The 26,835-nt window shown below is 45.4% G+C and overlaps 3 protein-coding genes, 1 long non-coding RNA gene and 9 other non-coding genes across 22 annotated transcripts in view; 12 read left to right on the top strand and 1 right to left on the bottom strand.

The window, feature by feature from the left end:
- The first annotated feature begins 56 nt into the window (after positions 1 to 56).
- arid4a (AT-rich interactive domain 4A) lies at positions 57 to 23,595 on the top strand. 6 transcript variants are annotated; one of them, XM_062469333.1, is made up of 25 exons: positions 57 to 143; positions 7,966 to 8,015; positions 8,379 to 8,489; positions 9,895 to 9,960; positions 10,339 to 10,429; positions 10,681 to 10,760; positions 10,886 to 10,983; positions 11,874 to 12,006; positions 12,151 to 12,230; positions 12,373 to 12,449; positions 12,829 to 13,031; positions 14,803 to 14,878; positions 15,116 to 15,210; positions 15,580 to 15,677; positions 15,916 to 16,210; positions 16,774 to 17,048; positions 17,292 to 17,453; positions 17,742 to 17,826; positions 18,065 to 18,257; positions 18,704 to 18,766; positions 18,886 to 20,499; positions 20,713 to 20,817; positions 20,910 to 21,110; positions 21,418 to 21,564; positions 21,669 to 23,595. In XM_062469333.1, exons 2-25 carry the CDS (start codon positions 8,010 to 8,012, stop codon positions 21,770 to 21,772), a joined length of 4,458 nt encoding a protein of 1,485 aa, XP_062325317.1. In that variant the 5' UTR covers positions 57 to 143; positions 7,966 to 8,009; the 3' UTR covers positions 21,773 to 23,595. The 6 variants fall into 6 exon arrangements, with proteins under 6 accessions (XP_062325317.1, XP_062325319.1, XP_062325315.1 ...); XM_062469331.1 differs by lacking the exon at positions 57 to 143 and adding an exon at positions 6,673 to 6,933; XM_062469336.1 differs by lacking the exon at positions 57 to 143 and adding an exon at positions 6,678 to 6,933 and having other exon boundaries at positions 15,916 to 16,159.
- LOC134027243 (small nucleolar RNA SNORD53/SNORD92) lies at positions 1,106 to 1,187 on the top strand. Its single transcript, XR_009931449.1, has one exon. It is a non-coding gene; the product is annotated as a small nucleolar RNA SNORD53/SNORD92 (small nucleolar RNA).
- Positions 1,525 to 1,605, top strand: LOC134027241 (small nucleolar RNA SNORD53/SNORD92). The gene has a single exon (XR_009931447.1). It is a non-coding gene; the product is annotated as a small nucleolar RNA SNORD53/SNORD92 (small nucleolar RNA).
- Positions 2,043 to 2,123, top strand: LOC134027236 (small nucleolar RNA SNORD53/SNORD92). The gene has a single exon (XR_009931442.1). It is a non-coding gene; the product is annotated as a small nucleolar RNA SNORD53/SNORD92 (small nucleolar RNA).
- On the top strand, positions 2,425 to 2,505 carry LOC134027240 (small nucleolar RNA SNORD53/SNORD92). Its single transcript, XR_009931446.1, has one exon. It is a non-coding gene; the product is annotated as a small nucleolar RNA SNORD53/SNORD92 (small nucleolar RNA).
- LOC134027237 (small nucleolar RNA SNORD53/SNORD92) lies at positions 2,959 to 3,039 on the top strand. Its single transcript, XR_009931443.1, has one exon. It is a non-coding gene; the product is annotated as a small nucleolar RNA SNORD53/SNORD92 (small nucleolar RNA).
- Positions 3,277 to 5,524, top strand: LOC134026510 (uncharacterized). The gene is made up of 5 exons (XR_009931370.1): positions 3,277 to 3,951; positions 4,080 to 4,153; positions 4,448 to 4,505; positions 4,872 to 4,936; positions 5,310 to 5,524. It is a non-coding gene; the product is annotated as an uncharacterized LOC134026510 (long non-coding RNA).
- On the top strand, positions 3,352 to 3,432 carry LOC134027244 (small nucleolar RNA SNORD53/SNORD92). Its single transcript, XR_009931450.1, has one exon. It is a non-coding gene; the product is annotated as a small nucleolar RNA SNORD53/SNORD92 (small nucleolar RNA).
- LOC134027245 (small nucleolar RNA SNORD53/SNORD92) lies at positions 10,043 to 10,123 on the top strand. The gene has a single exon (XR_009931451.1). It is a non-coding gene; the product is annotated as a small nucleolar RNA SNORD53/SNORD92 (small nucleolar RNA).
- Positions 15,326 to 15,406, top strand: LOC134027239 (small nucleolar RNA SNORD53/SNORD92). Its single transcript, XR_009931445.1, has one exon. It is a non-coding gene; the product is annotated as a small nucleolar RNA SNORD53/SNORD92 (small nucleolar RNA).
- On the top strand, positions 18,441 to 18,521 carry LOC134027238 (small nucleolar RNA SNORD53/SNORD92). Its single transcript, XR_009931444.1, has one exon. It is a non-coding gene; the product is annotated as a small nucleolar RNA SNORD53/SNORD92 (small nucleolar RNA).
- A 330-nt stretch (positions 23,596 to 23,925) lies between the features above and the next one.
- Positions 23,926 to 25,421, bottom strand: timm9 (translocase of inner mitochondrial membrane 9 homolog). 4 transcript variants are annotated; one of them, XM_062469342.1, is made up of 4 exons: positions 25,376 to 25,421; positions 24,863 to 24,971; positions 24,677 to 24,772; positions 23,926 to 24,516 (listed from the first exon to the last, which is right to left on the bottom strand). In XM_062469342.1, the coding sequence occupies exons 2-4, from the start codon at positions 24,899 to 24,901 to the stop codon at positions 24,382 to 24,384; spliced, it is 270 nt and encodes an 89-aa protein (XP_062325326.1). In that variant the 5' UTR covers positions 24,902 to 24,971; positions 25,376 to 25,421; the 3' UTR covers positions 23,926 to 24,381. The 4 variants fall into 4 exon arrangements, with proteins under 4 accessions (XP_062325326.1, XP_062325329.1, XP_062325327.1 ...); XM_062469345.1 differs by having other exon boundaries at positions 24,863 to 24,921; positions 25,376 to 25,394; XM_062469343.1 differs by having other exon boundaries at positions 25,342 to 25,385.
- A 443-nt stretch (positions 25,422 to 25,864) lies between these two features.
- The window catches only part of kiaa0586 (KIAA0586 ortholog), a 64,351-nt gene continuing 63,380 nt past the window's right edge, over positions 25,865 to 26,835 (top strand). For both annotated transcript variants that reach the window (XM_062469174.1, XM_062469173.1), the window contains exons 1-3: positions 25,865 to 26,489; positions 26,578 to 26,645; positions 26,761 to 26,824. In XM_062469174.1, coding sequence (XP_062325158.1) covers positions 26,144 to 26,489; positions 26,578 to 26,645; positions 26,761 to 26,824 — 478 coding nt within the window. In that variant the 5' untranslated portion in view covers positions 25,865 to 26,143. The remainder of the gene's footprint in view (positions 26,490 to 26,577; positions 26,646 to 26,760; positions 26,825 to 26,835) is intronic.

Here is a 26,835-nt window from a genome sequence, read left to right as displayed (position 1 = left end):
ACCAATCATAATACTTCCATCGGATTACCACTGTCTGTGCAGCCAATCGGAGTTCGAGAAACACAGTCTTGGCTGAACACCTTGTTCTTCATGCATTCATTGCATCCCTAGCAAGTGGTGAGCAGTGGCGTCGTACGTAGCATGTAAGTATCAAAAACGTTCATATTATTTCTAAATGAAACGTAAACTTTTATGGGTTCAATCTGTATAATCTACCAGAACACTCAGAAAGTTAAATTATGGAAGTAGTCACATTTCCCGGTATTTTGATTATAAGGAGGTGGCTAGGCTAGAAATTGAATGGCAGCGGCTACGTTAGTCGGCTTGTTTTTGCAGTGAAGAAATGTATGCACCTTTTGTGAATCTGGATATTAAATAAATAATTCCAATTCGAATTGTGTTTCATTGTCGCCCACCGCTTCTTATTTAAATGAAGGAGAAGCCCAGGTTGACACCGGTTACCCAACATGTCTGACATTATGCAGCATGGCGAGCTATGATGGCGACGTGACAGACTGCAGTACGAGCATGCGGGAAGGAGCACATGTACTAGCTAGCGTTAGTCTGTTTCGTTGTCCCCGTGCAACGTTGTTGTGGACATTAATTAAATAACTTTCACATATGTTCTAGAAAAACTTATTATACGATTCCCATTTGTTTGAGAAAGCAACCTAGACTAGACCTAGCTACATTTTCCACACTTTTGTGAATTTGTGAAAGCTGCATCGAGCTTGAAAAGAATGCGTCAGAAGTAACTGGCTAGTCCGTTGGCCCGTTTTAGCCCATGTACATATTTTTGACAATATAGATTAACTAAGTTAAATCGCAACATTTACACATCCATGAAATAAAATTTTCTTTCTATTTATTCTGTCTTCTAGCAATTAAAATGTTATGGGTAAAAGTCTGTCTGACGGTTCACTTTACATAGGTCAGATGAAAACCGTTGGAATGCTTGACGTTTTCATATAGGTTACCCTCCTTTTGATTATTTTTTACTTTAATCAACCAAGACTTACCCAGCAAACAAACCTTGAAACAGAAATGGCAGTAGAAGATGTATCATATCTGTATTTCCATATTTTTACACTTCACACGAGCATGAGCAATATGATGATAATGAGAACGGTTTCGCAAACTTGACTGAAATCTTGTGATGTCATGTTTCTCTTGGCTATCTGATTCGCTCCCACAACACATTTGATCCATATAAATCACTGAATGTTTTCCTTGAGTGTACAGGAGGCTCACCTCAAAGACCCTATGTTCAAATCTTTTATGTAGTCTACACCTTGACTGAAATGTCACATTTCAAATCACCATCTCTCTCACCTCATTCTTTTCATCAGGTGACATTGAAGAGTCATGGAGAGTCCCACCTCACATGTTGTCCAGGATGACCAGGTTATAGGGCCGTTGAGGGTAAGATGCATCTTCTTTCCCTAGAATTTCTGCAGGGTCGTGAGCGTTTCTGCGCTGTCGTGAGCATTTTATTTAATTTTTTTACCCTTCACACCAACAGGGGAGATATGATGATAATGAGAACGGTTTCGCAAACTTGACTGAAATCTTGTGATGTCATGTTTCTCTTGGCTATCTGATTGACCCCTACTATTATTAGGTGTTATGTAGAATTAACTATGGCATTGATCTTTTGATTGATTTTTGTTGTTGTCCAGATGTTGGACCAACTGCCGCTAACCAACCCTGAACATTTTGGAACGCCCATCATTGGGAAGAAGTCGAATCGCGGAGGCATACAGTTGTCGCAGGCTGTGTAAGTTGACCTCGGACAGTCCTGTTTCTCTATTGGTCTTGTACTTGTTTGTATGTAAAAAGAAGTAGACTTATAAGAGGACAGCTTCTCTAAAATATGTTTTAGGGATGTTTTCAGATTTACAGAAAAGTTACGTGCGTTGGATTTCTTCTACTTGTTCAGTTAGGCGTAGAGCAGACACTTATAAACTAGCCTACATGTCAAGTGACATCTTCACGGTTGAACATACAAAGTCAGATTTATTTTTTACACTTCACACTAACGGGCAATATGATGATAATGAGAAAGGTTTCGCAAACTTGACTGAAATCTTGTGATGTCATGTTTCTCTTGGCTATCTGATTGGCTCCCACAACACGTGATCCATATAATTTACTATAAAATGTATCCTTGAGTTCACAGGAGGCTCACCTCAAAGCCCATTTGTTCAAATATTGTATGTACTCCCACACCTTGACTGAAATTTCACCTTTCATTTATCCCTCTCGGCCTCCTTTTTGTCAGGTGACATTGAAAGGAAAGTCCACCTCGCAGGTTGTCCAGGACGACCAGGTTAAAGGGCCATTGAGGGTAAGATGCATCTTCTCTCCCTAGAATTTCTGCAGGGTCGTGAGCATTTTATTTTTTTACCCTTCACACCAACAGGGGAAATATGATGATAATGAGAACGGTTTCGCAAACTTGACTGAAATCTTGTGATGTCATGTTTCTCTTGGCTATCTGATTGACCCCTACTATTATTATGTGTTATGTAGAATTAACTTTGGCATTGATCTTTTGATTGATTTTTTGTTGTTGTCCAGATGTTGGACCAACTGCCGCTAACCAACCCTGAACATTTTGGAACGCCCCTCATCGGGAATAAGTCGAATCGCGGAGGCAGACTTGTCGCAGGCTGTGTAAGTTGACCTTGGACAGTCCTGCGTCTCTATTGGTCTTGTATTTGTTTGTATGCAAAAACAAGTAGACTTATCTTTTAGGGAAGCTGTCCTCCTATGTTTTAGGTATTATAAATATTTTGGGATGTTTTCAGATTTATAGAAAAGTTGGGCGTGTTGGAATTCTTCCATTTGTTCAGTTACGTGTAGAGCAGACACTTATAAACTAGCCTACATGTCAAGTGACAGCTTCATGGTTGAACATACAAAGTCTGATTTATTTTTTACACTTCACACTAACGGGCAATATGATGATAATGAGAAAGGTTTCGCAAACTCCACTGATGTCTTGTGATGTCATGTTTCTCTTGGCTATCTGATTGGCTCCCACAACACATGTGATCCATATCATTCACTATCAAATGTATCCTTGAGTTCACAGGAGGCTCACCTCAAAGCCCCTTTGTTCGAATCTTGTTTGTATTCCTACACCTTGACTGAAATTTCACCTTTCATTTCTCTCTCTCTCGCCTCCTTCTTTTTGTCAGGTGACATTGAAAGGAGAGTCCACCTCGCAGGTTGTCCAGGACGACCAGGTTAAAGGGCCATTGAGGGTAAGATGCATCTTCTCTCCCTAGAATTTCTGCAGGGTTGTTTTTTAAATTTAATTTTTTACACTTCACACCAACAGGGGAAATAATATGATGATAATGAGAACGGTTTCGCAAACTATACTGAAATCTTGTGATGTCATGTGTCTCTTGGCTATCTGATTGACCCCTACTATTATTACATGTGTTATGTAGAATTAACTATAGCATTGATCCTTACGCATAGCTTTTTTAAAGTGTTGTGTTAAGTCAGTCCAACTGAATGCAACAAAATTTCAAATCAGATAAACATCATGAAACCACTAGCACACGGGACGTTCTGTACCCTCTGTACTCTGTTCTGTACTTTTTGATATTTGTCTAAAATGTTTAGCGGCTATAGAGCGTCTCTCTAAACATGCCTGTGGGACGTTCAGTGAGACATAAATGACACGTTTATCAGCAGTACTGTAAACATGCCAGCATTAGCCACATGCTAGTTCATCTCAGTCTGTTCTCACCCCTCGACGATGGTCCCTTTTTTTTGGACCCTGAGCCCTTATTCGTCTTTTGAGCCGTGACTGATCCAAACAGACAACAAAAACTAGCGTGTTTGTTGTCTGTAGGTTGTGTGTCTCAGCTGCAATGATGAACTCGCTGTAAAAAAAGACCAATGTTTAGTGAGATCCTTTGCAGACTCCAAATTGTAAGTGTTTTACATAAACGTCATGTCTTTGAGAAAGTAATTTGTCTATTTCATTTGGAAATGTGATTCTGAACTGATCTACCTTGCTCCTTGAATGGGGACCAACTCCATGTACTCTGTCTTCACAGCACTTGTCAGACTGAGTGGCCATGTACGTCCATGCCTACACGTTATACAGTGCCGTCAGATCCTTCGGATGCAGGTAACGAGTGCAGTAGATCTATCCCTGCGTGTACTCGAACCTCTCTTTGTTACAGGTCCTTATGTGGCGCTGTATAAATCCCTCTGGTCATGTACATTCCTCTCATAAGTGTTCACAAACGGCGCATACCAACACTACAGTTTAAATAAGAAATTCCTGCTGGAATTACAGAACTTTTTCCAGGATTATCCTTTTGTAACAACTACACAACATAATGACATCAAGCCCAGTTACTTGTTGGATTCTCACTTCCAAATAGAACAATATGTCTTAACTTTTGTCTCTCTCTTCCAGAATCTACATGAGGTGAAAGACAAAGCGTTTGAGCTGGAGCTCAGCTGGGTGGGAGAGGGTAAGGCTCTTCCTTATCCAGCGTATTCACATACAGGCAGAATTCCTCTTTTATTGACTTTCAGAATTTGAACACAAGACAATTTGTTGTTAGCTGGGAAGCTTGTAGAATCTTGTTCTACTGTACCTTAATTGACTGCAGTCTGAACTTAATGCGTTTACAACAACCCAACCTTCAGCATTGGTTCAACAGACAGCAATTTAGAATGTCTGAGTTTGTTCGATGCAATATGAGTGGCTTATAATAAGTAGAAGTCATTTCTGTAAATGTGTGTACTTGTATGTATTATTCCTCTAGACATTCACAAAAAATGCCCCAGCCTTTATAACCCTATAAATGACATTTCTCATTGTCTCCCTTCACTAGTTACTAATGGACACTATGAGCTGGTTCCCAAGGACATCAGAGAGGAGGCTGAGAAGTATGCTAAGGTAAGCTAGCTAGACAACTCAAATGCTCTGTTCTGCAGTCTTGAGTCTGAATCTCACTCTCTACCAATCCCTTCCCACTGTTCAGTAACTGAAACTCAAAGGTCTTCCTTCAGTTCTGCAGTTCCATTATTTTCTCCTGTACAAATTTAATTTGAAAATTGCACTCAGACTTTATATTTTAATGTCTTTACAAGGGAAGTAAGGAAAGAAAATGTGAAGATCTGAGGAAAGGCTTACTACCATAAGTTAATTTTATAGAGACAGTCTACGTTGGTCAGCATCACTGTAAATATTCTAAATGATTTGTATATCTGTTGTAGAAAATAAGTGAGCTTAGTAGTGTCTCATCATTCTGTGTACCTGCCATCCACAGGATTCCCTGGAGGAGGATGATGACTGCTGAAGACAACATGTAAACCGGACTGCTACGGTTTTCACTCATCACATGCTCTCATAGACAGCGTGCTCTTTAAGAGACACTTGGATATTCTTTTGTATGTTTTTAAGTTCATGGACCAATCCCGTCATTTATTTTCTCTGTTGGGTTTTGATGGCTTTTGGACTTGAAATAAAAATGGAGGCAAACTACTGTTTATATTAAAAGATTCTTTGGCATTTTTGTAAAAATAATGTAATCACTTATTAGGTTCTGGAGTGTAGTAATTACTGTGCACTTCCAGTTTATTGTGCTTGTGAGGATTCTGAAAAGGAACCATCCTAATAAGCATAAACGATCAAAACGAGAAATTCTACATCGATGCACAAATGTTTAAATATTTTATAGCTAATACCATCATGAAACACATGAATGGATGACATGCTGTTAAGTTTGAAAAAAAAAAACCCACATGACTAAATATGCCTACTATGCTTGTTTCATTCCTGTTCACACAGCATGATCAGAAACGGTGGGTGAGTTACTGAGATATGTTTGACTAGCTGACATAGCTGGGACTAGCTGACATGCTCACCATCTCCAGGCTGACTTTTTGGATCTACCTTGGTTCTTCTGTTAAAACAACCACTAAACTAACTGACCATGGACACTGTAGTCTCTGACTGCCCAAGACATTCTTTGTCAGTGAAAACGAGTATGTCTGGGGCTACCCTGGGGCCAGACATCATCTGGCCGTATGAATGACATGCAGCTCTATCCAGGAAGAGTATGGTGTCCTTCATATTCATTTCAACCTGGTATTTGTACACCTGGCTCAACCCTTCAAGTTTATTATTAAGTTAAACTCAAATCTTAGCTTTTCTACAGCCAGCTGCCTAAATAAAAGGACGTCAAAACACCGGCGTGTATCTTTTGAGATTGTGTAAACAGTGTGACAGCAACCCCCTTTAGGCTTTTACCTGCACATGCTTCCGGTTACGTAATCGACTCGCTTGTTCTGACGTCCTACAAACGATACCAGGCGCCATTGCCTTCAGCGTTCTATCTACCTTTTCTGAGCTATTCCCCGTTTGCCTCCTTTAACGCAGTTTATGAATACACAGATAAGTGGCATTTCTTCTATCCATTTGGGAGCTGTCGTCTTCGTAGGGATACAAGGCAGAATATTAGTTGTGTTCGCAATACACACAATCCAGCCCGCTCGACATACCCATGACAAGGATTCCAGGTAGGCGGATCATATTCGTGTAACTAGCCAATGACAAACCTGGAAAGATTATGACTGAAGAGACCGGCCAATCATGTTTCTAAATTAGGGACTTTGGCCGGGATTCTGGTAGTATCGAAGCTAAATAATGGATGTCCAATGAAGTTACGTCCATGAAAGCGCCGCTTTCATATCAACCAATCAGAAACGAAGAAAAAGTACATCCTATAGAATACCAAGCATCTGTAAACCAATCATAATACTTCAATCGGACTACCGCTGTCTATGCAGCCAATCGGAGTTCGAGAAACACAGCCTGGGCTCAACAGCTTGTTATTCGTGTATTGCATTGCATCCCTAGCAAGTGGTGAGCAGTTGCGTCGTACGTAGCATGTAAGTATCAAAAACGTTCATATTATTCCTAAATGAAACGTAAACTTTTATGGGTTCAATCTGTACAATCTACCACAACACTCAGAAGGTTAAACTATGGAGTGGTGGTAATCACATTTCCCGGTATTATGATTATAAGAAGGAGGTGGCTAGGCTAGGAATTGAATGGCAGTGGCTACGTTAGTCGGCTTGTTTTTGCAGTGAAGAAATGTATGCGCCTTTTGTGAATCTGGATATTAAATAAATAATTCCAGTGCACATACTTTTTTGTTTCATTGTCGCCCACCGCTTCTCATTTAAATGAAGGAGAAGCCCAGGTTGACACGGGTTACCGGAACTAAATGGCTACTCATGATAGCAAGACGGTTTAAATCGCCATATCGAGAAACTATTCAGCCAGCCAGCAAGGTTAGTTGGCTAGCTGGCTAAATTTAGCCCGCGACTTGGGAGTAATCTTATACTGTTCTTTTGCTCTAGAAAACACCGATATTTCATTCAGGCTATGTTAAGAGGTGGGAGCCAACATGTTAGCTAACATAAGATGACTGAAGCTACCATACATTTCTTTCCAGCTGCTGTGTGTATTTCACGGGCAGTTTGTAATGAGCCAGTGTCTGACATGGTGCAGCACGGCGAGCTATGATGGCGACGTGACACAGTCAGACTGCGAGCAAAGCGGGAAGGAACACACGCACTAGCTAGTCTGTTTTGTTGTCCCCGTGCAACGTCCTTGTGATTTGCGAACGTTGGACATTAACTAAAGAACTTTAACATGTGTTCTAGAAAAACTAATTATTAGATTACCATTTGTTTGAGAAAGCAACCTAGACCTAGCTACATTTTCCACACATTTTTGTGAATCTGGAGGGAGGGGGGCTGCATCGAGCTTGAAAAGAATGCGTTAGAAGTAACTGGCTAGTCCGTTAGCCCGTTTTAGCCCATGTACATATTTTCGACAATATAACTAAGTTAAATCGCAACATTTACAGATCCATGAAATAAGCTTTTCTTTCTATTTAATCTGTCTTCCAGCAATCAAAATCTACCGAGCTGGACTCCCTCAAATAGCCTCAAAGATGAAGGTAAGTCACTTGGCTAAGCTCTGTTGAAAACAGCAGTGTAGCCGACGCCTCTTTTTGCCTTAGCTTGCAAGATGTTGTGGGTAAGAATTGTCTGTCTGACTGTTCCCTTTACATAGGTCAGTTAAAAACCATTGGAATGCTTGACGTTTTCATGTAGGCTACCCATCCACCCACCTTTGATACATTTTTTTACTTTAACCAACCAAGACTTACCCAGCAAACAAACCTTTAAACAGAAGTAGCAGTGTAATTGAGTTGTAATCTTGTTATTACCCTTTATGTTGATGTGTAAGATCAGAAATGGGATATCTGACCTGTCAATGCAGTGTAGCAGTAACTGAGATGTCTGTCACTTTCCTTCAGGCAGCGGATGAGCCTGCCTACCTGACCGTCGGGACGGACGTGAGTGCTAAGTACAGAGGAGCCTTCTGCGAGGCCAAGATAAAGACTGTTAAACGTATGGTGAAGGTGAAGGTAAGAGGAAACGCGCCATCATGGACACGTGAAGCATCATTTACATTCCTTCTAAAAAAAAATGCTTATTTGACAACGTATGAGCATATCGGAGAAGCACATAGTGTGTAAACGCCATCCTTTCTTTATAACCAACACTCACCAACAACCATAAGAGAGACACAACACAATTAATGTGGTATGGCTGATGGTTCTGTCTATTTTTACCAATAGACAGAGAAAATGTCATGTCTAGTTCCAGAATGCCAACTGGTTATTGTAGTTCAGTGGTAGGGAGCTTCAGATCACTTTGACATTGTCCTTTACTCTGTCTGCAGCTCAGTGTAGATAGATAGTTTCCTTCTTCTAAGTTATTCATCCAGTTTAAGGTGACAGTAATGATACACAAGTGAACCACACCATTACTATATGTGGTTAATAAATCTGCCAGGAACAGCTGTCAAGCAGGGACTTGTTGTCTGAACAGTTAGTTTCAGGAGGCAACCTGTCCTGTTCTGTGCGGATCCTATAGAGACATAGCAAACTTGTTCTTGATCAAAAGGTCAGTCTTAAGTTTACACAGTGAACCAGGTCTGAACCAGCTATTTTTGCACTTGCTTTTGGTTCTGATGTGATTATTTAGGACGCTGATTGCCTAGCTGTAGGATCTGCCTCTTAGACAGCTTCCTGTTTGTGGCTGTACAGGGTTTTGTAGGGTTTACAGTACCCCCCCATAAGCAGTAGTCATAAGCAATAGTCTGTCACTGAGTCGGTACTGCTAGCCACATAAAGACCAGGTGTTTTGTTGCTTGTATTCTCCACTGTTCTCCTGTGCCTAGATGGGCCATTATTACTGTCACAAGGGCACATCCATTGACCCTCTTCTCTCACAGAATGTCAGAACAATCAAGAGTGTTACAGGAAGCAGATTCACAACAGTATGACTCAGCTGCTCATGTCAGCCCCCAAGAACCATGGAAAGTTGTCTAATAGTTGGTTTAGCTGCATTACACGAAGGTACACATTGAGAGCCACACAGAATTCTGTGCCATTGAGCTCACACTCATTTAGAGGGACCCAGAAAGTACAGCCATAACTGTGACATAACTATCATGGTAAGCTCTCATTTAGTGAAGTACAGAAGTCATCGATCACCAGGGTTTTACTGTTTCACACCTGCAGGAGAAATATGATAATGAGAACGGTTTCGCAAACTCCACTGATGTCTTGTGATGTCATGTTTCTCTTGGCTATCTGATTGGCTCCCACAACACATGTGATACATATAATTCACTATAAAATGTATCCTTGAGTTCACAGGAGGCTCACGTCAAAGCCCCTTTGTTCAAATTTTGTATGTACTCCTACACCTTGACTGAAATTTCACCTTTCATTTCTCCCTCTCTCACCTCCTTATTTTTGTCAGGTGACATTGAAAGGAGAGTCCACCTCGCAGGTTGTCCAGGATGACCAGGTTAAAGGGCCGTTGAGGGTAAGATGCATCTTCTCTCCCTAGAATTTCTGCAGGATCGTGAGCATTTTTTCTTTTCTTTTTTTACACTTCACACCAACGGGAAATATGATGATAATGAGAACGGTTTCGCAAACTTGACTGAAATATTTTGATGTCATGTTTCTCTTGGCTATCTGATTGACACCTACTAATATTACATGTGTTATCAGTTGCGTTAACAGTCATTCTAACTGAATGCATAACGCCATTTTAAACATTGCATGTCTTCAGCTGAACACCATGCTCGCCCCTCTTAAGCATCGTGAATATTCCTGCAGGGTAGTGCGCGTTTCTGCGCTGTTGTGAGCATTTTCTTGTTCCTTAACTGAACGTCGCTCCTCCTCTGCCCCCCTGCAGGTGGGCTCCACAGTGGAGGTGAAGACCACAGAGGGCGTCTCCAGCGAGGCAGTTATCGGTAAACTCACAGATGCCAGCTGGTACACCGTGGGTAAGTAACACAAGACGCCAGGCAGAGGCGGCAGAAGTTCATTTCTGAACAGTAAATATGACAGCTGTAGTCATAGTTAAGTTTTCTGTACATTTCAAAAAGTTTGTTTCTTGGCTTATCTTCCGAAGTATCTCCCCGGGGTTATCTGGCCACCTACCAGATCTCCACTAGCAGGTGTCCGTATAGTTTGTCAGTTAGGGTTCCACCCCTGTTGCTTCAGGTCTGACGTGGAGCTGTGTCTTGTGTTCTAGTGTTTGACGACGGGGATGAGAAGACCCTGCGCAGGACCTCCCTGTGCCTGAAGGGGGAGAGACATTTTGCAGAGAGCGAGGTGAGGAACGGGAAGCCCCATCCCACCAGCACCACGTCCGCTGGACGCATCTCCAGTCTGAGGGGAAGCGTGGGGGAACATCTGACACGTTGAGTTACACTGTCTTTTTTGTTGTTGTCGGTCAGACGTTGGACCAACTGCCGCTAACCAACCCTGAACATTTTGGAACGCCCGTCATCGGGAAGAAGTCGAATCGCGGAGGCAGACGGTTGTCGCAGGCTGTGTAAGTTGACCTCGGACAGTCCTGTGTCTCTATTGGTCTTGTTCTTGTTTATATGCAAAAAGAAGTAGACTTATCTTTTAGAGAAGCTGTCCTCTGGTCTAACAAGCAGGATCTTCAACGCTGGCTATCATAATTTCTTCCTTTCTGTCAGAGACGGAAGCATGGGAGCATGGTCGTTATACATCCTGTAGTCTGAGAGTCTCCCTTGACCTGCTTACAGACAGATTCCCAGACAGTAGAATTACATGTTTTTTTGACATTTGTTTGCCGCTTCAAGTCTTTCACACTGAAATGAGCATCTGATGGTTGTTGTAGTCAGATTCTTGCTGGGTTTTCTAGAAATCTATCTGTCTTTGGACTGAATTGACCTATGAGTTTGAGAGCTTGCATTGTATAAAGCGTTAGAAATCCTTGGAGTGAAGATATGAAGAATGGAGAAAAACATATCAATATCCTATCAATATCAGAATATAAACTGAAGCGAGGCACAGCTTTATAATTTTCAGAATAGCGCAAAACATTTGATAATGCATCCCAAGGAAATGTGTTTATATAAATTGTAAAGCAAGAAAGGCTGTCACCTTTATGAGCCTTTTATGTTTTAGGTATTATAAATATTTTGGGATGTTTTCAGATTTGCTGAATGCATAACACAATTTTAAATCAGATAAACATCATGAACTCACTAGCACATGGGACGTTCTGTACCCTCTGTACTCTGTTCTGTACTTTTTGATATTTGTCTCAAATGTTTAACGGCTATAGAGCGTCTCTAAACATGCCTGTGGGCCGTGCAGTGAGACATAAATGACACGTTTATCAGCAGTACTGTAAACATGCCAGCATTAGCCACATGCTAGTTCATCTCAGTCTGTTCTCACCCCTCGCAGAGCGGATGATGAGAAAGAGTCTTCCTCCAGTGAGGAGGAGGAAGACGACAAGAGGAGGCTCAATGACAGTCTGCTAGGAAAAGTGACCAGCGTCCAGATTGGCTCTGACAGGACTTCCTGGTACCTAGCCCTGGTGAGTCACTTCCTGTCGAGGACACGCTCCGACACCCTGGTCCCCTTTTCTTTTTTGACCCTGTGACGATGCACCTTTACTCTCTTTTTGAGCCGTGACTGATCCAACCAATATGGCCCTGACTCGTGTGTTTGTTGTCTGTAGGTTGTGTCTCCCAGCTGCAATGATGACCTCGCTGTCAAAAAGGACCAATGTTTAGTGAGATCCTTCGCAGACTCCAAATTGTAAGTGTTTTACATAAGCGTCCTGTCTTTGAGAAAACAATTTGTCTGCAATTTCATTTGGAAATGTGAAAGTACATATGAGTGGGAACAGAGGGGTATGAGACTGTTTGTACATCATGACTGAACAATTTATCTTCCCCAGTGTTACTGTTGCAAGAAAAGACATCCATGAAGTAAACCTGGACAGCATCAGCAAGCAAGAGTTTTCCACCAGGAAAGGTAAAGCTCCAGATCGTGCACTTGTTAGGTTTTAGAACAGAATGTTCAGACACAACTTGAAATTGAACCTACTTGTCTCTAATCCTGACTGTCTTTCTGTCTCATCTCCCTCCTCCCCTCATCTCCCTCCTCTCCTCCCCTCATCTCCCTCCCCCCTGACCCTCCTTCTCCCCTCATCTCCCTCCCCCCTGACCCTCCTCTCTTCCCCTCATCTCCCTGACCCTCCTCCCCTTATCTCCCTCCCCCCTGACCCTCCTCTCTTCCCCTCATCTCCCTGACCCTCCTCCCCTTATCTCCCTCCCCCCTGACCCTCCTCTCCTCCCCTCATCTCCCTGTACCTCACCCTCCTCTGCTACCGTCTCCCCTGCTGTCCTCCCAGGGTTGGAAGGGGCTCTGAGTTTCCTGCAGACCAGGCTGGTGCCAGAGAGCTGGAAGATGGACATGAGTGAGATCCTGGATTCCTCCAGCAGCGATGAGGAGGATGCGGAGGGCAAGGAGAGTGAGGAGGAGGAGGAGGAGGAAGAGGAGGAGCAGCATCAAGAGGAGGAGGAGAAAAAGAAGAAGAAAGCAGTGAAAGAGGAGGTAAGACCCAACTACAGTTATGTGAAGAGCCTCCAAAAACATTGCAGCACTAATCGTTGTCTTGGAAGTTGACTTCCTATAGGCTACTGTTTGCGGTCTTGAGTGTTGGCCAGCCTTGATTACGTTTTGTTTGTAGCTGACGTTTAGATGAGTTGGGGTGGATCTAACTGTTTTACACCACTGTAATAATGTTAGCATCAGTGCTACTATAAATCTACTTGTTATGCCTGGAGAGCTTGTGTCACCCTCACTGTTTACTCTGTAAAAACAGGAAGTGGAAGCGGTCTTCACTTTATCTTAAAGGGATATTGCACTGTAAAATCCCATTATCTTGCTACAGTTGAAAAGAGTAGTGTGCCTTTAATCAGTCAGGGGCTTAAATGTCAGAAAGCTCTGTTGTGTTGGCCTACACCAGTGCCCAGTGCGAGTTAAAGGGACAGTTCACCCCAAAATCTGAAATACATATTTTTACTCGACGGGTATAGTTCAGTAGAAAGAAAATAATTCTTACATGAAACTGCTCACAAGTTCTGTGGATTATTTTGAGTAACCTGGTCAGGATTTCTGGAAAGAGACATTGCTGTTGAGTTTCACAAATACCTTTTTTGGGGGCACAAGGCCCAATTTTAGGGCTAACTGTCCCTTTTAAACCTAACCCCTAGCTTCCTTAACACCAGATAGTGTCTTCTATCCATGAAGCACAGAAGCAAGCCATTGATGCCCCTGGCTGCATTCCTCAGTGTGGCTGTGTCACGGTAGACACTGAACCACCGTGGCGAGCCAGCCTGGTGAATAGGGCCCCAGCATGTGGGAACCCTCCCCGTCCACCCCGACGACAACAATGGTTCATTCTTCCTGCTCCCACGACTCCCACAAATGGCCATTCGTGTGGCTTCCGACTCCGTTCCCATGGCAACCCCCAATGCCTCGCTGCGGTGGCTACTTCCTAGCGTTTCAGAGAGGTGCTGTGTGGGGATTGGCCGAGGGCCAGCAGGGGGGGGGTGTGGCCAGGCCGGGTTCCTTTTGGATGGCATGCGCTCAGTTCCGATGGCTTCTCTAATCTGGTCCAGTCACAGCAGGGAAAGGAATGCTGCCATTGCAGACGCAGAGATAGAACATGTGCTTCTCTACAGCTGTTCCATCATTCTGCTGCCATTTCTCCATGTCAGTTCAGTGATTCCTATGAAGACCATGGTTTAGCATGGTTTGCTGTACGCAAAACAGACAGGCTAAGTAGGATCAGCTTGGGTATGGTGGTGGAGCTTTGGTGGTAGAGGTATTTTAAGGACTATGGGCCATGTGTTGTTCACATGGTTCCTGGGTATTGGCTTACTGTATTCATGCCCATCCATCTCCAGTCATATCCACAAAGTTCCCTGAATTCTGTGTGTAGGCAGCCCATTGCATCCCTACAAGGACAAAATATGTGTTGACAGTTGTGCATTAAGTCACTTGACTTTGCAACAGTTTTTCCTGGCTATTTAGTTAACCCCTTGTAATGCTCAACACCAATTTCATGTTGAATGAGTAATCAACCAGCACCACCTTTGAACGACCACCACTGACTAAATGTTGAACAAACACTGGTGTAACGTGACGATGGCATGAACCAGCAGGTTGCTATGCAACGTCTTGGCTGAGCATCTGCTACATCTTCCTCCGTGTTGCTGTTAGGTCTGCCTGTGTTAGTCTCCACCACAGAACATGGCAACCATCACTAGGCTGGCCCAGTCAATCAAGATTCTAACATGCGTGTGTGTGTGTGTCCCAGCCTCCAGAGGACGAGCCTGACCCAGAAGAGAGGGACCACTTCCTGCAGCAGCTCTACAAGTTCATGGAGGATAGAGGTGAGCAGTGTTACCTACCACACACACCACGTTTGACCTAGGGAAAAAGGTATCAGTGCCAACCAGATTTATCTGGTTAGCAAGGAAACAACATGGGTTATTTCCACAAAGTTTGTCCGTACGTACAAACGATCCAGCGGACAGGGTTTTGCAGTTTCTTCAGTCACCCAGTCACAAGGAAACATGACGTGATCGTTCCTATGCTCGATTTTTAATGTGCTCCTCTGTATTCTCCAGGGACACCAATTAACAAGCCTCCTGTGCTCGGCTACAAGGACCTGAACCTGTTCAAGCTCTTCAGGCTGGTCTACCACCAGGGAGGCTGCCACAGCGTCAGTCCTGTTACATTATACAGCTCTGCTCTCTCACTGGATCTCCTTCTCTCTCGCTCTCTCTCTTGCTCGCTCGCTCTCTCTCTTGCTCTCTCTCTCTCTCCCATCAATAGGAGTAATATGATGATAATGAGAACGGTTTCGCAAACTCAACTGATATCTTGTGATGTCATGTTTCTCTTGGCTATCTGATTGGCTCCCACATTCCATGTGATACGTAGAAGTAACCATAAAACGTATCCCGTTTCATAAGTCGTGGAGTGGGCATCCTCGACTCGCGTTGGGTCTTGTGAAGTCTTCAGCTATGGATAGCTCGTGTACATGCTGGAACATAATTTGATTTACTGTGTGTGTGTGTGTGTGTTGCAGATTGAGAGTGGCTCAGTGTGGAAGCAGATCTACATAGACCTGGGCATCCCCGTCCTCAACTCTGCAGCCTCGTACAACGTCAAGACTGCATACAGGAAGTAGGTGTCCTGAGCGTGGCGACTGTGTCTTAAGATGAGCTAAAAGCTGATCTACAAACATAAGGATCAACTGGTTGTTTAGGACTGGTGGCTGATGACTTGTAGATCGTGGGCATGTTGCCAACAGCTTTACTCTGGTCATGTTCCTGGTCAGGTTTTATGTGCTGTGTGTACAAATGTATGTGCTTTATGTAGGAACGAGGAGGTGTTATTCTAACTGAACCCCGTCTCTTCTCAGATACCTGTACGGGTTTGAGGAGTACTGCAGATCGGCCAACATCCAGTTCAGAACCATTCACCACAACAACCCACGCCCCCTCGCCCCGCCCAATCAGAAAGCGCCCGTGGTCGAGCCGAAGGAAGGCCCGCCCCCGCTCGTGAAGATGGAGTCGGCGGAGGAGAAGCCCGCAGCAGAGGAGGAAGCGGAGTCTGAGAGCGACAGCGACAAAGAGGAGCACAAGGACACGCTCTCCTCCCCCAGGGTAAGAGGACGGGCGGCCCCTGCTGTCGTCTCCGGGCAGCGTCCGGGACACGTGAGACGACTCAAGATTTATTTTCCATGTTCGATTTAAGGTTGTGATCAATGTCCTGTATGTTTCAGAGTTCTGTCGACATTGTCCTGTGTGTGTGTGTGAAGTACACACACTGCTGGTGTGTTTCTGTCCTGTGTGTGTGTGTGTGAGACGTACACACTGTACTGTGTGTGAGTTTGTGTGACGTACACACTGCTGGTGTGTTTGTCCTGTGTGTGTGACGTACACACTGTGCTGGTGTGTTTCTGTCCTGTGTGTGTGACGTACACACTGTGCTGGTGTGTGTGTGAGATGTACACACTGTCCTGTGTGTGTGACGTACACACTGTCCTGTGTGTGTGTGTGACGTACACACTGTCCTGTGTGTGTGTGTGACGTACATACTGTCCTGGTGTGTGTGTGACGTACACACTGTCCTGTGTGTGTGTGTGTGTGACGTACACACTGTGCTGGTGTGTGTGTGTGACGTACACACTGTCCTGTGTGTGTGTGTGTGTGTGTGTGACGTACACACTGTGCTGGTGTGTTTCTGTCCTAACCCCCGTGTGTGGCCGTCTCTCCAGGGGAGGAGGAGGTGCACTCCCATCAAGGCTGAGGCCAAGGAGCCCTCCAAGCTGGACAAGATCAGGGAGGAGCGGCAGAGAGAGGAGAGCCGGGCAGGAGAGACCAGCGGGGAGGAGCAGAGAGAGAGGCCCGACCTGGGAGAGCCCCCGGGGAAGAGACGCAGCCACCGCCATCTGGACGAGTCTGACAAGGAGTCGGAGGATGAGGAGCAGGAGGAAGAGGAGGACGAGGAGGAGGAGGATGAAGACGGGGAGAGGAGTCGACACAGAGAAAGGTGCGGGGGATCTTGTGCCTCTTGCTTTACCTCTGTTAAGAGCTTGCAAAAAGTTCTATGTATATAAAAAAAAAATCCCTGTTTGAAGTTGATGAATGAAGAGTTCCTCTCTGAGTGGAATCATCATTAGTTGTTGATGTCACAATTCAGTGGTCCAATAGGAATTGTAGAATTGTAAAATAAACACATGCAACATGAAGTAAAGCGTGGTTTAAAGGTTTGAGTGTGTGTTCTCGTCTCCAGGGGCGAGGAGGAGGAGGAGGGGGACTCTGTGACGGGGACGAAGGTCCGGGTGAAGTACGGCCGAGGGAAGACCCAGAAGATCTACGAGGCCAACATCAAGAAGACTGAGACGGATGAGGGCGAGGCGCTCTACCTGGTGCACTACTACGGCTGGAACGTCAGGTATGGATCTAGCAGCAGACCTGTTCCTATCCTCCCCAGCTCTCAAACAGAAACGGTAAATGGCACCGGCTAAAGGAGAATGTTTTTTTGTCTCTTTAGAAAAGTTTTGTTGTGCTGGTTTATACTTGTTGACCCAAGGGAAAAAAAAAAAAGTAGATATATTTAAGCAGGCAAGTCATTAAGAACATATTATTATTCACAATTGCGGCCTGGCAAGTGGCAGCAGTGTCTTGAGGGGTAGGGTGTCTGGACCTAACCCGTGCTGTGCCCTCTGCCTCTCTCCTGCAGGTATGATGAGTGGGTGAAAGCAGACCGGATCATCTGGCCCGTGGACAAAGGTGGAACAAAGAAGAAACAAAGAAAGAAAGTGAAGGTGCCTTCCTTCAGCCTTCCTCACAGCCTCCTGACCTCTCATGGGTCCCTACAGGGTGGAGCACCCCTCACCCCTGACCTATGACCTTTAGTATAGGAGTACTAATCTGTTATATAATGTTATAAGACTGCCAGATTAGGTTAGATGTACTGTTGTGTTGAGTTGCCACGTCACGACAACAAATTAGAATCCCGAAAAAGGAAAATGCTAAATACAAACATTTCTTCCCCCCCCCCAGAACAAAGAGAAAGAAGAGGGGGAGAAGGAGGACGACAAGCAGGGGAAGACGGGAGTGAAAAGGGGCCGACCTCCCATGAGGACCACGCCCCCCAGCGCGGGCCGCAGCGTGTCCAAGACGCCCAGCAACGAGGGACGCTCAAACAGCAAGAGCAGCCGGCTGTCAGACACCTCGTCGCTCCCCAACGGAGAGGGTGAGCCTGGCAGGACCCTCGTGATGTGGCAGGGACTCTGGCCACGCATGCACGCTTCAGCTACGCTTCAGCTAAGCTTCAGCTACGCTTCAGCTACGTCTGCAGCTTGACTGCTAGTAGAGGCTCACGCGTTGGTGTATTTTAACTTTGCTTCCCTGGTGTGGGAAGTTCACACCAACAGGGGCAATATGATGATAACGATAACGGTTTCACAAACTCGACTGAAATCTTGTGATGTCATGTTTCTCTTGGCTATCTGATTGACTCTTAATGCTAGCATTACATGTGGTGTGTAGACCGAAGCTAAGCTCCTAAGCCAGTTTGGTCAAATCCTGTGTGTACTGAACACCTTGACTGAACTTTGACCTTTCACGCTGTCTACGTTGTATCCAGGATTCACACAGATTTTTTCTCTCTGTCGGTCTCTCTCCGCGTCTCTCTTTCAGGAACCCCCCGCAGACGGACAAGGAGGACGTCTGGGATGTACGACTCTGACAAAGAGTCTAACGGTGAGTCATGATGACACACTGCCTCCCGCTTCACTGCAGACGCTTCCTCATCTCTACCTGACAGTGGAACATTACAGTGTGTTTGTAACATGGTACTTTTTTTTCTCTCTCTCCCGTAGAAGAATCCGTAAACTCGTCAGACGACAGCGAATCGGAGGACTCCCCTGAAAAGAAGCCGGCGTGGGCGGAGCGTACCGACCCTGCCACGGCCAGGAAGCAGGAAGAGGAGGAGGACCGGAGGGTGGAGAGAGGCAGAGCCGAGGCTGCTGCTGCTGCTGCCGCCGCCGCTGCTGCGGCCGCTGTTGCTGCGGCAACCGCTGCTCAGCCCCTGCCGTGTCCCAGCATGCCTCAGGAGCAGACGGATGTCGACAAACTTCAGTCATCGGAGAGGCGGGAGGCAGAGAGGACAGAGGAGCCGGCTGCTGTGTCTCCTGTGACAGAGAAACAAAACAAAATGTCTCCCGTTTCCGACAAGCAGCTTATCAAAATGTCGCCCGTACCAGACAAAAACAAAATGTCTCCCGTCTCGGAGAAACTAAACAAAACGTTGCCCGTCTCGGAGAAGCCACTCAACAAAATGTCACCCGTTTCCGAGAAAAACAAGATGTGTCCTCTTCCAGAGAAGCAAAACAAGATGTCCCCTCTCCAAGACAAGACCAAAGAGGAGGATGGCAAGACGCCTCCGCCTCCGACGCCTCTCTCTCCCAGGACGAAGGGTCGGAGGAGCCTCTCCAGAGAGGCTGGCTGTGACACCCCCACCAAGATCCCCAGCAGCAACCCCCCCACTCCCAACCACACCGAGGCCTCGGACGCCCTGTCGCCCGTCCCCCGCAGCCTGCTCAAGAGGCAGGACGAGCCCATGGTGGTGCTGCACTGCCTCCCCGCCCAGCAGCTCCCGGAGCCCCACGCCGACTCGGACACCGACTCGGCCCCCGAGGAGGAGGACGAGGAGCTGGCCTGCAGGGAGGAGCGCATGATAGGCGTGGCCAAACGCAAAGCCACCGAGCAGAGGACGCCGGACAAGAAGGTTCGACTGGAACGGAGGGACGAGGTCAAGATGGCCGCCTCTCCCAAGACCCTCTCCAGCTCTCCGCTGAAGAGGCTGGAGGCCGAGAGGAGGATGGAGACGGGAGCGAAGGGAGAGGAGCGCCCCAGGAGGCCGGAGGGCCACAAGGAGCGGGCGGAGGACTGCCTCTCTGCCGCCAAAGAGCCGGACAGCAGAGGGGAGATGCCCTCCCTCACTCTGGAGGTGCAGCGTTGCCACAACGACGCGTCGTCAGGAGGAACGGGCCCGACGGCGCAGCGGCAGGGCCCCACGGTGGAGGAGCTCATGCCCCAGATAGGCCCCGAGGCGCTGGTGTGTCACGAGGTCGACCTGGACGACCTGGACGAGAAGGAGAAGCCCGCCACTGGCGAGGAGCTGCTCATGATGATGAGCGAGCAGAAACCTCTCCCCATCCTGCACCACCATCAGCACCACCACCACCACCACCACACTGCCCCAGCCTCGGGCCCCTCGGCCCCCCCAGCCCCGGCCAGAGTCTGCCCCCCCACCGTGGCCTCCAGCCCGGACGAGTCCCACAGCACGCGCAGCGAGAGCGACGTGACCATCGAGGTGGACAGCGTCGCCGGGGAGAACCAGGAGGGGCTGGGCGAGAACGAGTCCACGCAGGGCTTCGACGCCAGCGCCAGCTCCTCCAACTCCAGCCTCTCTCTGGAGGGCAAGGACCGAGGTGAGTGCTTCGAGTCTGGAGCCTAGGATAAACTTGTCTTTTCGAATGTTACCTGGTTATTTGCTTGGTTTTGTGGAAGTGGTAGAGTCATCACAGTCTTGAGGTCATTTCATGGAGTTCTTGAACTCACGGTAATCCACTGTAACCCTTCAACAGTCGCCTATGCAACCTAAGCGGTGGGTGTAACATGCCCTGTCCCTTCCTCCCATCCAGGCCAGAAGAGGCTGATGGACTGCAACAGCAGCTCCTTCGCCAAGAAGCAGAAACGCAACCAGAAGCGACCAAGCACAACCTCCAAGATGGAGAAAAACGGAGCAGGTAAGACTGAGGACCATCTCTTGAAGATAGTTTCCTTCGTCACACCATTCCTACGTCTTCATTTTTTCGCCTCTCCTCCCTTCCTTCCCCAGGTCACAGCAGTGATAGTGAGGACTTGACGTTACTGGACTCCAGTAAGCTGACTCCAGTCAAGCATTCGTCATCCCTGTCCAAGGCCCAGAAGCTGTCCCGCTCCCCGGGCCTGTCCTCGCCCCACAGCAAGGACATGGACAAGCACAAGGACAAGCAGGGCTTCCCCTCACCGCGCACCTACAAGTGGACCTTCCAGCTAGGTATGCTGCCTGCTAATGCTACTGTTAGCTACTAGTTGTGTTACGATCAATACATTAGATAATGCAAACTGGCATTCTGGGTTTGAGGAAATGAACAAAGACTGATAACTTCTGACACTGTGAGTGTAGCTTTGTGTTGATATCTTCATCTGCGAGTTTACCTTGACAGCTACTGTTGATGTCCAAGATTCCTGGAGACATGCTTATTGCTCAAGTTTCTAGCAGTTGGAAGTGTCAGCGCTCTCTATTGGTTCAGACCTGCTTTGTAACAAGCATTCTGTTTGTCTCCTTCCTGCGCCCCCTGCAGCGGAGCTGGACAGTATGAACAGCACTGAGAGGATCTCCTTCCTCCAGGACAAGCTGCAGGAGATCAGGAAGTACTACATGACCCTCAAGTCCGAGGTGGCCTCCATCGACCGACGCAGGAAGAGACTGAAGAAGAAGGAGAGAGAAGGTATCGTGTTCGCTGACGGCCTCTGCCTCTCTTCACTGGCAATGAACCTTTGCTCAAGCATGTTTACCTTACGTGTCTCTCTCTTGATCTCTCCCTCCCCCCAGTGTCTCACACCACGGCATCCACCTCCTCTGGCTCCTCAGATACAGGCATGAGCCCTTCGTCTGCCTCGCCTACCCAGAACACCGTGGCGGTCGAGTGCAGGTGATGGCACGCCTCCTCTGCTCCGGGCCACGCCCTCCTCCCCCCCCCCCCCTCTGCCTTCCCAGCATCCCGCTGCCTCAGATGGACATGCAAGAGAAAGCAGCCTAAAGCACTCAACTGCCCCTCCTGGCCCTGCCTCACCTTCTCCCAGTCCCAGCTGCCAAGCGGTGATCCCTAGTTCCTGCCCTCTTCCTGTCTCCAGTCACCTGTCTCCGTGGCGGAAAATGGACTCTCCCATGTGAGTTGAATGTATGATGGAATGAAACTCCCTCCATGATCCCTGGATTCTTCCCTGAAGCCCTCTCTCTCCTGCTCTCTCACTCTGACTCCATCCTCAAACTGTCCAAGGCACTTTCCCCTCTCCCTCATTGTTGTCAACCACAAAAGTAACAACCACAAAAGTAACAACCTTGAGGTCCTGAACACATGGACCCGAACGAGGATGCAGTAATAACCAGTATGTTCCGGTCAGCAGAACTCGAGACAAAATACAACGTTCAAGTAGAGTCCCGATGTGTTGATAATGGTCACTTAACCAGCTGGACATGGTTTTGTATAAAGGTCAATTCTGTTCACTTTGCTCCATCAGAACTGCCAAAGTACACATGTTACAGCAGTGTCCTATTTTGGAGAAGTGGGATAAGTTCAGTCGTGGAAGGGTCATGTAGTTCACTGAAAACAGCTATTGTTGTCTTCCACTTAAGCAGTGTATCAGCACAGATAATTATGCAAACTATTTTTCTGTTCTCTTTTTAAGAAAATTAAAATGAAAAGTAAAAAAAAAAAAAAAACATTGCCAGTGGAACACAGGAAGAAACCTTTTCAGTGGACTAGACTCCCTTCGCGAGTGTATTTTGTCTTTTTGTATGTAATCGCAGAGTTTTTATTTTAGTATGGAAAATTTCACAAAGTATATATCACAGTCGTGAAGTTTATTTAATGAAAGATTTCTAGACCTGAATTTTTTGTGTAAAATAAAGGTATCTTGCAACTTGTTAAATATATTTATTCTGTCCGTGGACATCTTTTTGTATGTTTTACAATAGAGAATCCTTCCACAGTTGGGACGGTGGGGATAGTATGACGTTGAATGAATGTCGTGTGCTCATCCTAAATCTCAGCAAGACTATGTTGTTTCAATTGGGTAGCTACTGTGCAGTACGTATGCCCCCCCCCCTCCCCCCCTTCATTTCAATAGGGCCCAAGTCTGTCCCCTTTATAATTTGATCATACTATTTTGGGGTGACACCATAATGTGGTGGCCTTCTTTCTCACCATGTATTTTGCTTGTATTCATATTCCTTGGTACTCTGTTATAAATTAAACATCTATTCTTATTTTCAACATTGAGTTCTGACCAATCAAATAAAACCTTTGCTAAAGGAACATGTATTTCAAACCCAGGGGTTTCATATGATTGTTTCTTTTGTACATAAATCTTCCAAAACCATGTATTTGAAAAATACATTTTACACAAACTGTAAAGAATGATTTATATTATTTTTTAAAACCATCTTTGTACCGGTATATTAAGAACATTTTCTTTTTCTATGTCACGTTGGTAGAAGCATTAGTATGCATCTGTACTGTAAATACTGTATACTGAACCTGTGAGTTTCAGCCTGATGTGGTGCAGAGAGAAATGAAACATTGAACATTTCTATGTTTTATAGACTTGGTTCCTTGGTGAAAACACTTCCTAAAGTGCTCAGTATATCCAGGGGGTCTGGATGAAGGACAGGATGACAAATCTGAGTTAAAGCCATTGTATCTTTATGTAAAATAAACAGAGCTCTCTTCGTTTCTAATAAAGTTTTTAAATATTGATCCTGTGTGCTTTTGGTTTGAGCAAAACTTGTGCTGCACTGGACACAGTTTAAGCCTAGTCTAAAACCAGGGGAGCTTCACTGACGTGGAAATAGCTTGTGTAGGAAAGTGTCACAGACCACACAGGATTCATGTCTTCGGGACAGATTGTTGTAGTGTTTCCATGGTACCAGCAGAGGGCAAACTTTCCAGTAATTGGTAAAGGTCAAACATAGAAGGACATCACCGTGGATACCCCAAAGCATTATCCTGCCAACGATTTTAATGAATTGAGTGCCAGCATAGACATCAGTATAATTCTGCAGCTCATAGGCAAACAGGGAGCGGTGGGATATTTAAACAGACATTTAATGGTACAACTGAAAGTTTGACAAAGGTTTTTTTTACATGTATACTCCAGGTTAACATTCTTCTACACTTACATAACACACACAAAAAGGTAATTCTTACTTCCTTACATGTTCCGCCAGGGTCAAAACAAAAAACAACTCAGTATGTTGTGTCATGATCAGATACAGGCTGTTCTTTACCTTATGGGACCATGGCAGCCCTCTGTAACAGAAGTGTGCAAGCAGTCATCATCCCAGGCCCAAAGAGGTGAGGTAACTATCAGCAAGTTCAAGGCTGATGTTGGGTGTCCACTTGTCCAACCATACACAGAGACAAGACTCCCCCGTGTCGAAGGGGGCCGAGGCAGTGCTGTGGCCAGCCAGGATGTGTTGGCTGTGACTCCTCTGATACTATCTGTCCATGTGAGCAGCTGTAACGAGGAGGATCAGCAGGTTTCTAGCGAGGCTGTGCCAGTAGGCCAGCTTTCGCAGCCAGGGCTTCGTTCTGTTGAATGTGGTACTCCTGGAAACGCATGGAGATTCGCTGGGTCATCTTCAGGTACTTCTGAAGGCAGCTCTCTGAGCAGGTGGTCTGGAGGAAAGATTACAGCAGGTCTACAAATATCCACTCCTGGTGCAAGGCAAGGGCTTTTAATTTCTGGTTTAATACTGATATAAACCTTGCAGTTTAGACATTGAAAATAAAAGCATGAAAAATATTTAAAGGAGGTACGTCAAATGAAGCCACTTACCTCCTCTGCTTTAACTTCTCGTGTGGTGAAGTCCTTCACACAGTCCATGAAGCAGTTCTCTGTCAGCTTGTTATAGGTTCCCAGGAACTCTTTGAACTTTCCAAAACAAAGAGAGAGAGTTTGTTTTATCTGACACTTGTCACTATGGTAAACACGCCCTTGCCAGATGGTAGAACTAGTCATTACCTGTTTAATCTGGTCCGATTCAGAAATTTGGGCTGCCATGGTTCAGGTCAGTGTAGTTTCTGTTGGTGTAAATGTTGTAAATACACGCAAATCGGGTTAACTGTTGAACCTGCAGTGGTTGTAAGAGAGGATATGCGCGTTGAACATCTTGGAAAATATCCACAACAAGAATTAATAGTGCCCCATCATGTTTAAGCCATTCATAGACAGGTGACGACAGTAAACATTCTAAAGACTTGATCCTTTAGCATGACATCCACCAACATGGGATGCATGATTCCAGTCCAACCTGATTGTTGCTATCAATCTAACGTTAGCATGCTCCGCCCGTTGAGGGCCAAATCATTAGCTAAGGTTATCTAGCTAGTTGGAAAATTAAAATACATTTTTAGCAAGTCAGTCTATGGCTTAGTATGCAATTTACCTTTAGATAACAATATACAGGCAAAAATGTGTCAATTCGAAAAAATGTACGAGACCAGGACACTGCAACGATTTCAGTCCTTCACCTACCTTGCTTCCGAAGGACATGTGACATGTTGTGAAATCGCTGATCGTGAACCGAGAACACAGATTCGACAACTGAAATATAGAAAATATTCTATGGACAATACCGTTTCCTAGATCAAAGATAATTTTGTAAAATACATCAAATTAGATTAAAATCAAATTAAAAAACATAAATACAGCTACTGAAAAGCTCGAAGTTATTTATAGAAAGTACTTACATTAAACATAAGTTATAAATTCGGTGTACTTGCATAAACCATCCGATGTATTACAAGTCGGGTTTATGTACAGTTCCATAATGTACCCGTTGCTCTTGCCGCTTGCTTGCCTAAATAGCACCAATTGGGCAGATTTGGCACTTGTCTTAATAATAGTTCTTGCTTCATTATTCATGGATTAATTTATTGTTTCCTCGTTGTATCGCCGCAGCATTATTAATGATGCAATCATGTGTCAGCAGATGGCGACATTGAGATGAACAGTTCATTCTTTTCTACTTCTCTACCCTATCTACGGAAGCTAGCCTGTTGTCAGCAACAGTTGCTGTGAACGTTTTGGTTGAGCTTGAGTTGTTGTTATCTGGCTGGTTATATACAGCCATAGACTTAGCACTACTGTTGTAGAAAGGTTCTTTGCGGATACTATTTGGATCATGTTATTGTGTGACACTGGAACTTGGAAGAATAATTTAGCGTATTATCTCCCTCCGATATGAAGCGGGAAGTTTAAAAAACGCCAGCTACGTTTCTGTCATTCTAGCTAACGCTAGACATGGCTCAAACTGTTTTTAGTTCAAACGAACAACTAAACTTTGCAAGTCATATAAATCTCGATGACTCGTCTTTAAGCTCTGATGCCGGGGACATCTTAATTCGTTCAACTAGAATAATCTTTCCCGAAACAACCAATGTTTGCGATTTAAGGTCGACGTCAACCAAATATAACAAACCAGACAACGTTCAGATTACGGCGAATAAACTGCGCAGTACTACCCAACATGTAACAGACGAGGTTCAGAAGTCGAGGCGGTCCAAGAAGCAAGAGTACGTCCATGTCCCTCCCGCACTGAGAGCCAAGCTACAGTCCTGTTCCCCATCAGCCCCAGTGTCACTTTCAGGTAATACCTAGACAGTTAGATGCTATAAATACTTCATTTTCTCTGTATATTATGTTGGAGGATATTGCAACTATCCCATGTGTTACAGAGGGATCTAAAGTGCCGAAAGGTCATGCAGTGATAAAAACGTCCTCCGAAACACGAAAAAACAAGCAGGTTTGTCATGAGCTATGATGATATATTTAGTTGTACACATTTATTTATTTATTGGAAAAAAATACATTGTCATATATTTTTTAAATAATTGCAAATTACTTGCTTGTTCTGCAAGCCTCACAAAGATGGGAAAGGGACACATCAGTCATCTGCTCAGATCAAGCCCAGTGGAGATGAGGGTAAGAGTTTA

This window comes from Osmerus eperlanus, chromosome 9 (assembly GCF_963692335.1).
Source record: "Osmerus eperlanus chromosome 9, fOsmEpe2.1, whole genome shotgun sequence".
NCBI classification, from domain to species: domain Eukaryota; kingdom Metazoa; phylum Chordata; class Actinopteri; order Osmeriformes; family Osmeridae; genus Osmerus; species Osmerus eperlanus.
This window is presented reverse-complemented; position numbering and strand designations above follow the sequence as displayed.

Bases quoted from the DNA above. Each gene is read 5' to 3' on its own strand.
- arid4a (XM_062469333.1), top strand. The intron at 16,211-16,773 runs GTGAGACGACTC...CCGTCTCTCCAG, and splicing joins CCGGGCAGCGTCCGGGACAC to GGGAGGAGGAGGTGCACTCC. The intron at 18,767-18,885 runs GTGAGTCATGAT...TCTCTCCCGTAG, and splicing joins CTCTGACAAAGAGTCTAACG to AAGAATCCGTAAACTCGTCA.
- timm9 (XM_062469342.1), bottom strand. From the start codon at position 24,901: ATGGCAGCCCAAATTTCTGAATCGGACCAGATTAAACAG. The intron at 24,773-24,862 runs GTAATGACTAGT...TGTTTTGGAAAG, and splicing joins AATCGGACCAGATTAAACAG to TTCAAAGAGTTCCTGGGAAC. The intron at 24,517-24,676 runs GTAAGTGGCTTC...TCTTTCCTCCAG, and splicing joins GAGAAGTTAAAGCAGAGGAG to ACCACCTGCTCAGAGAGCTG.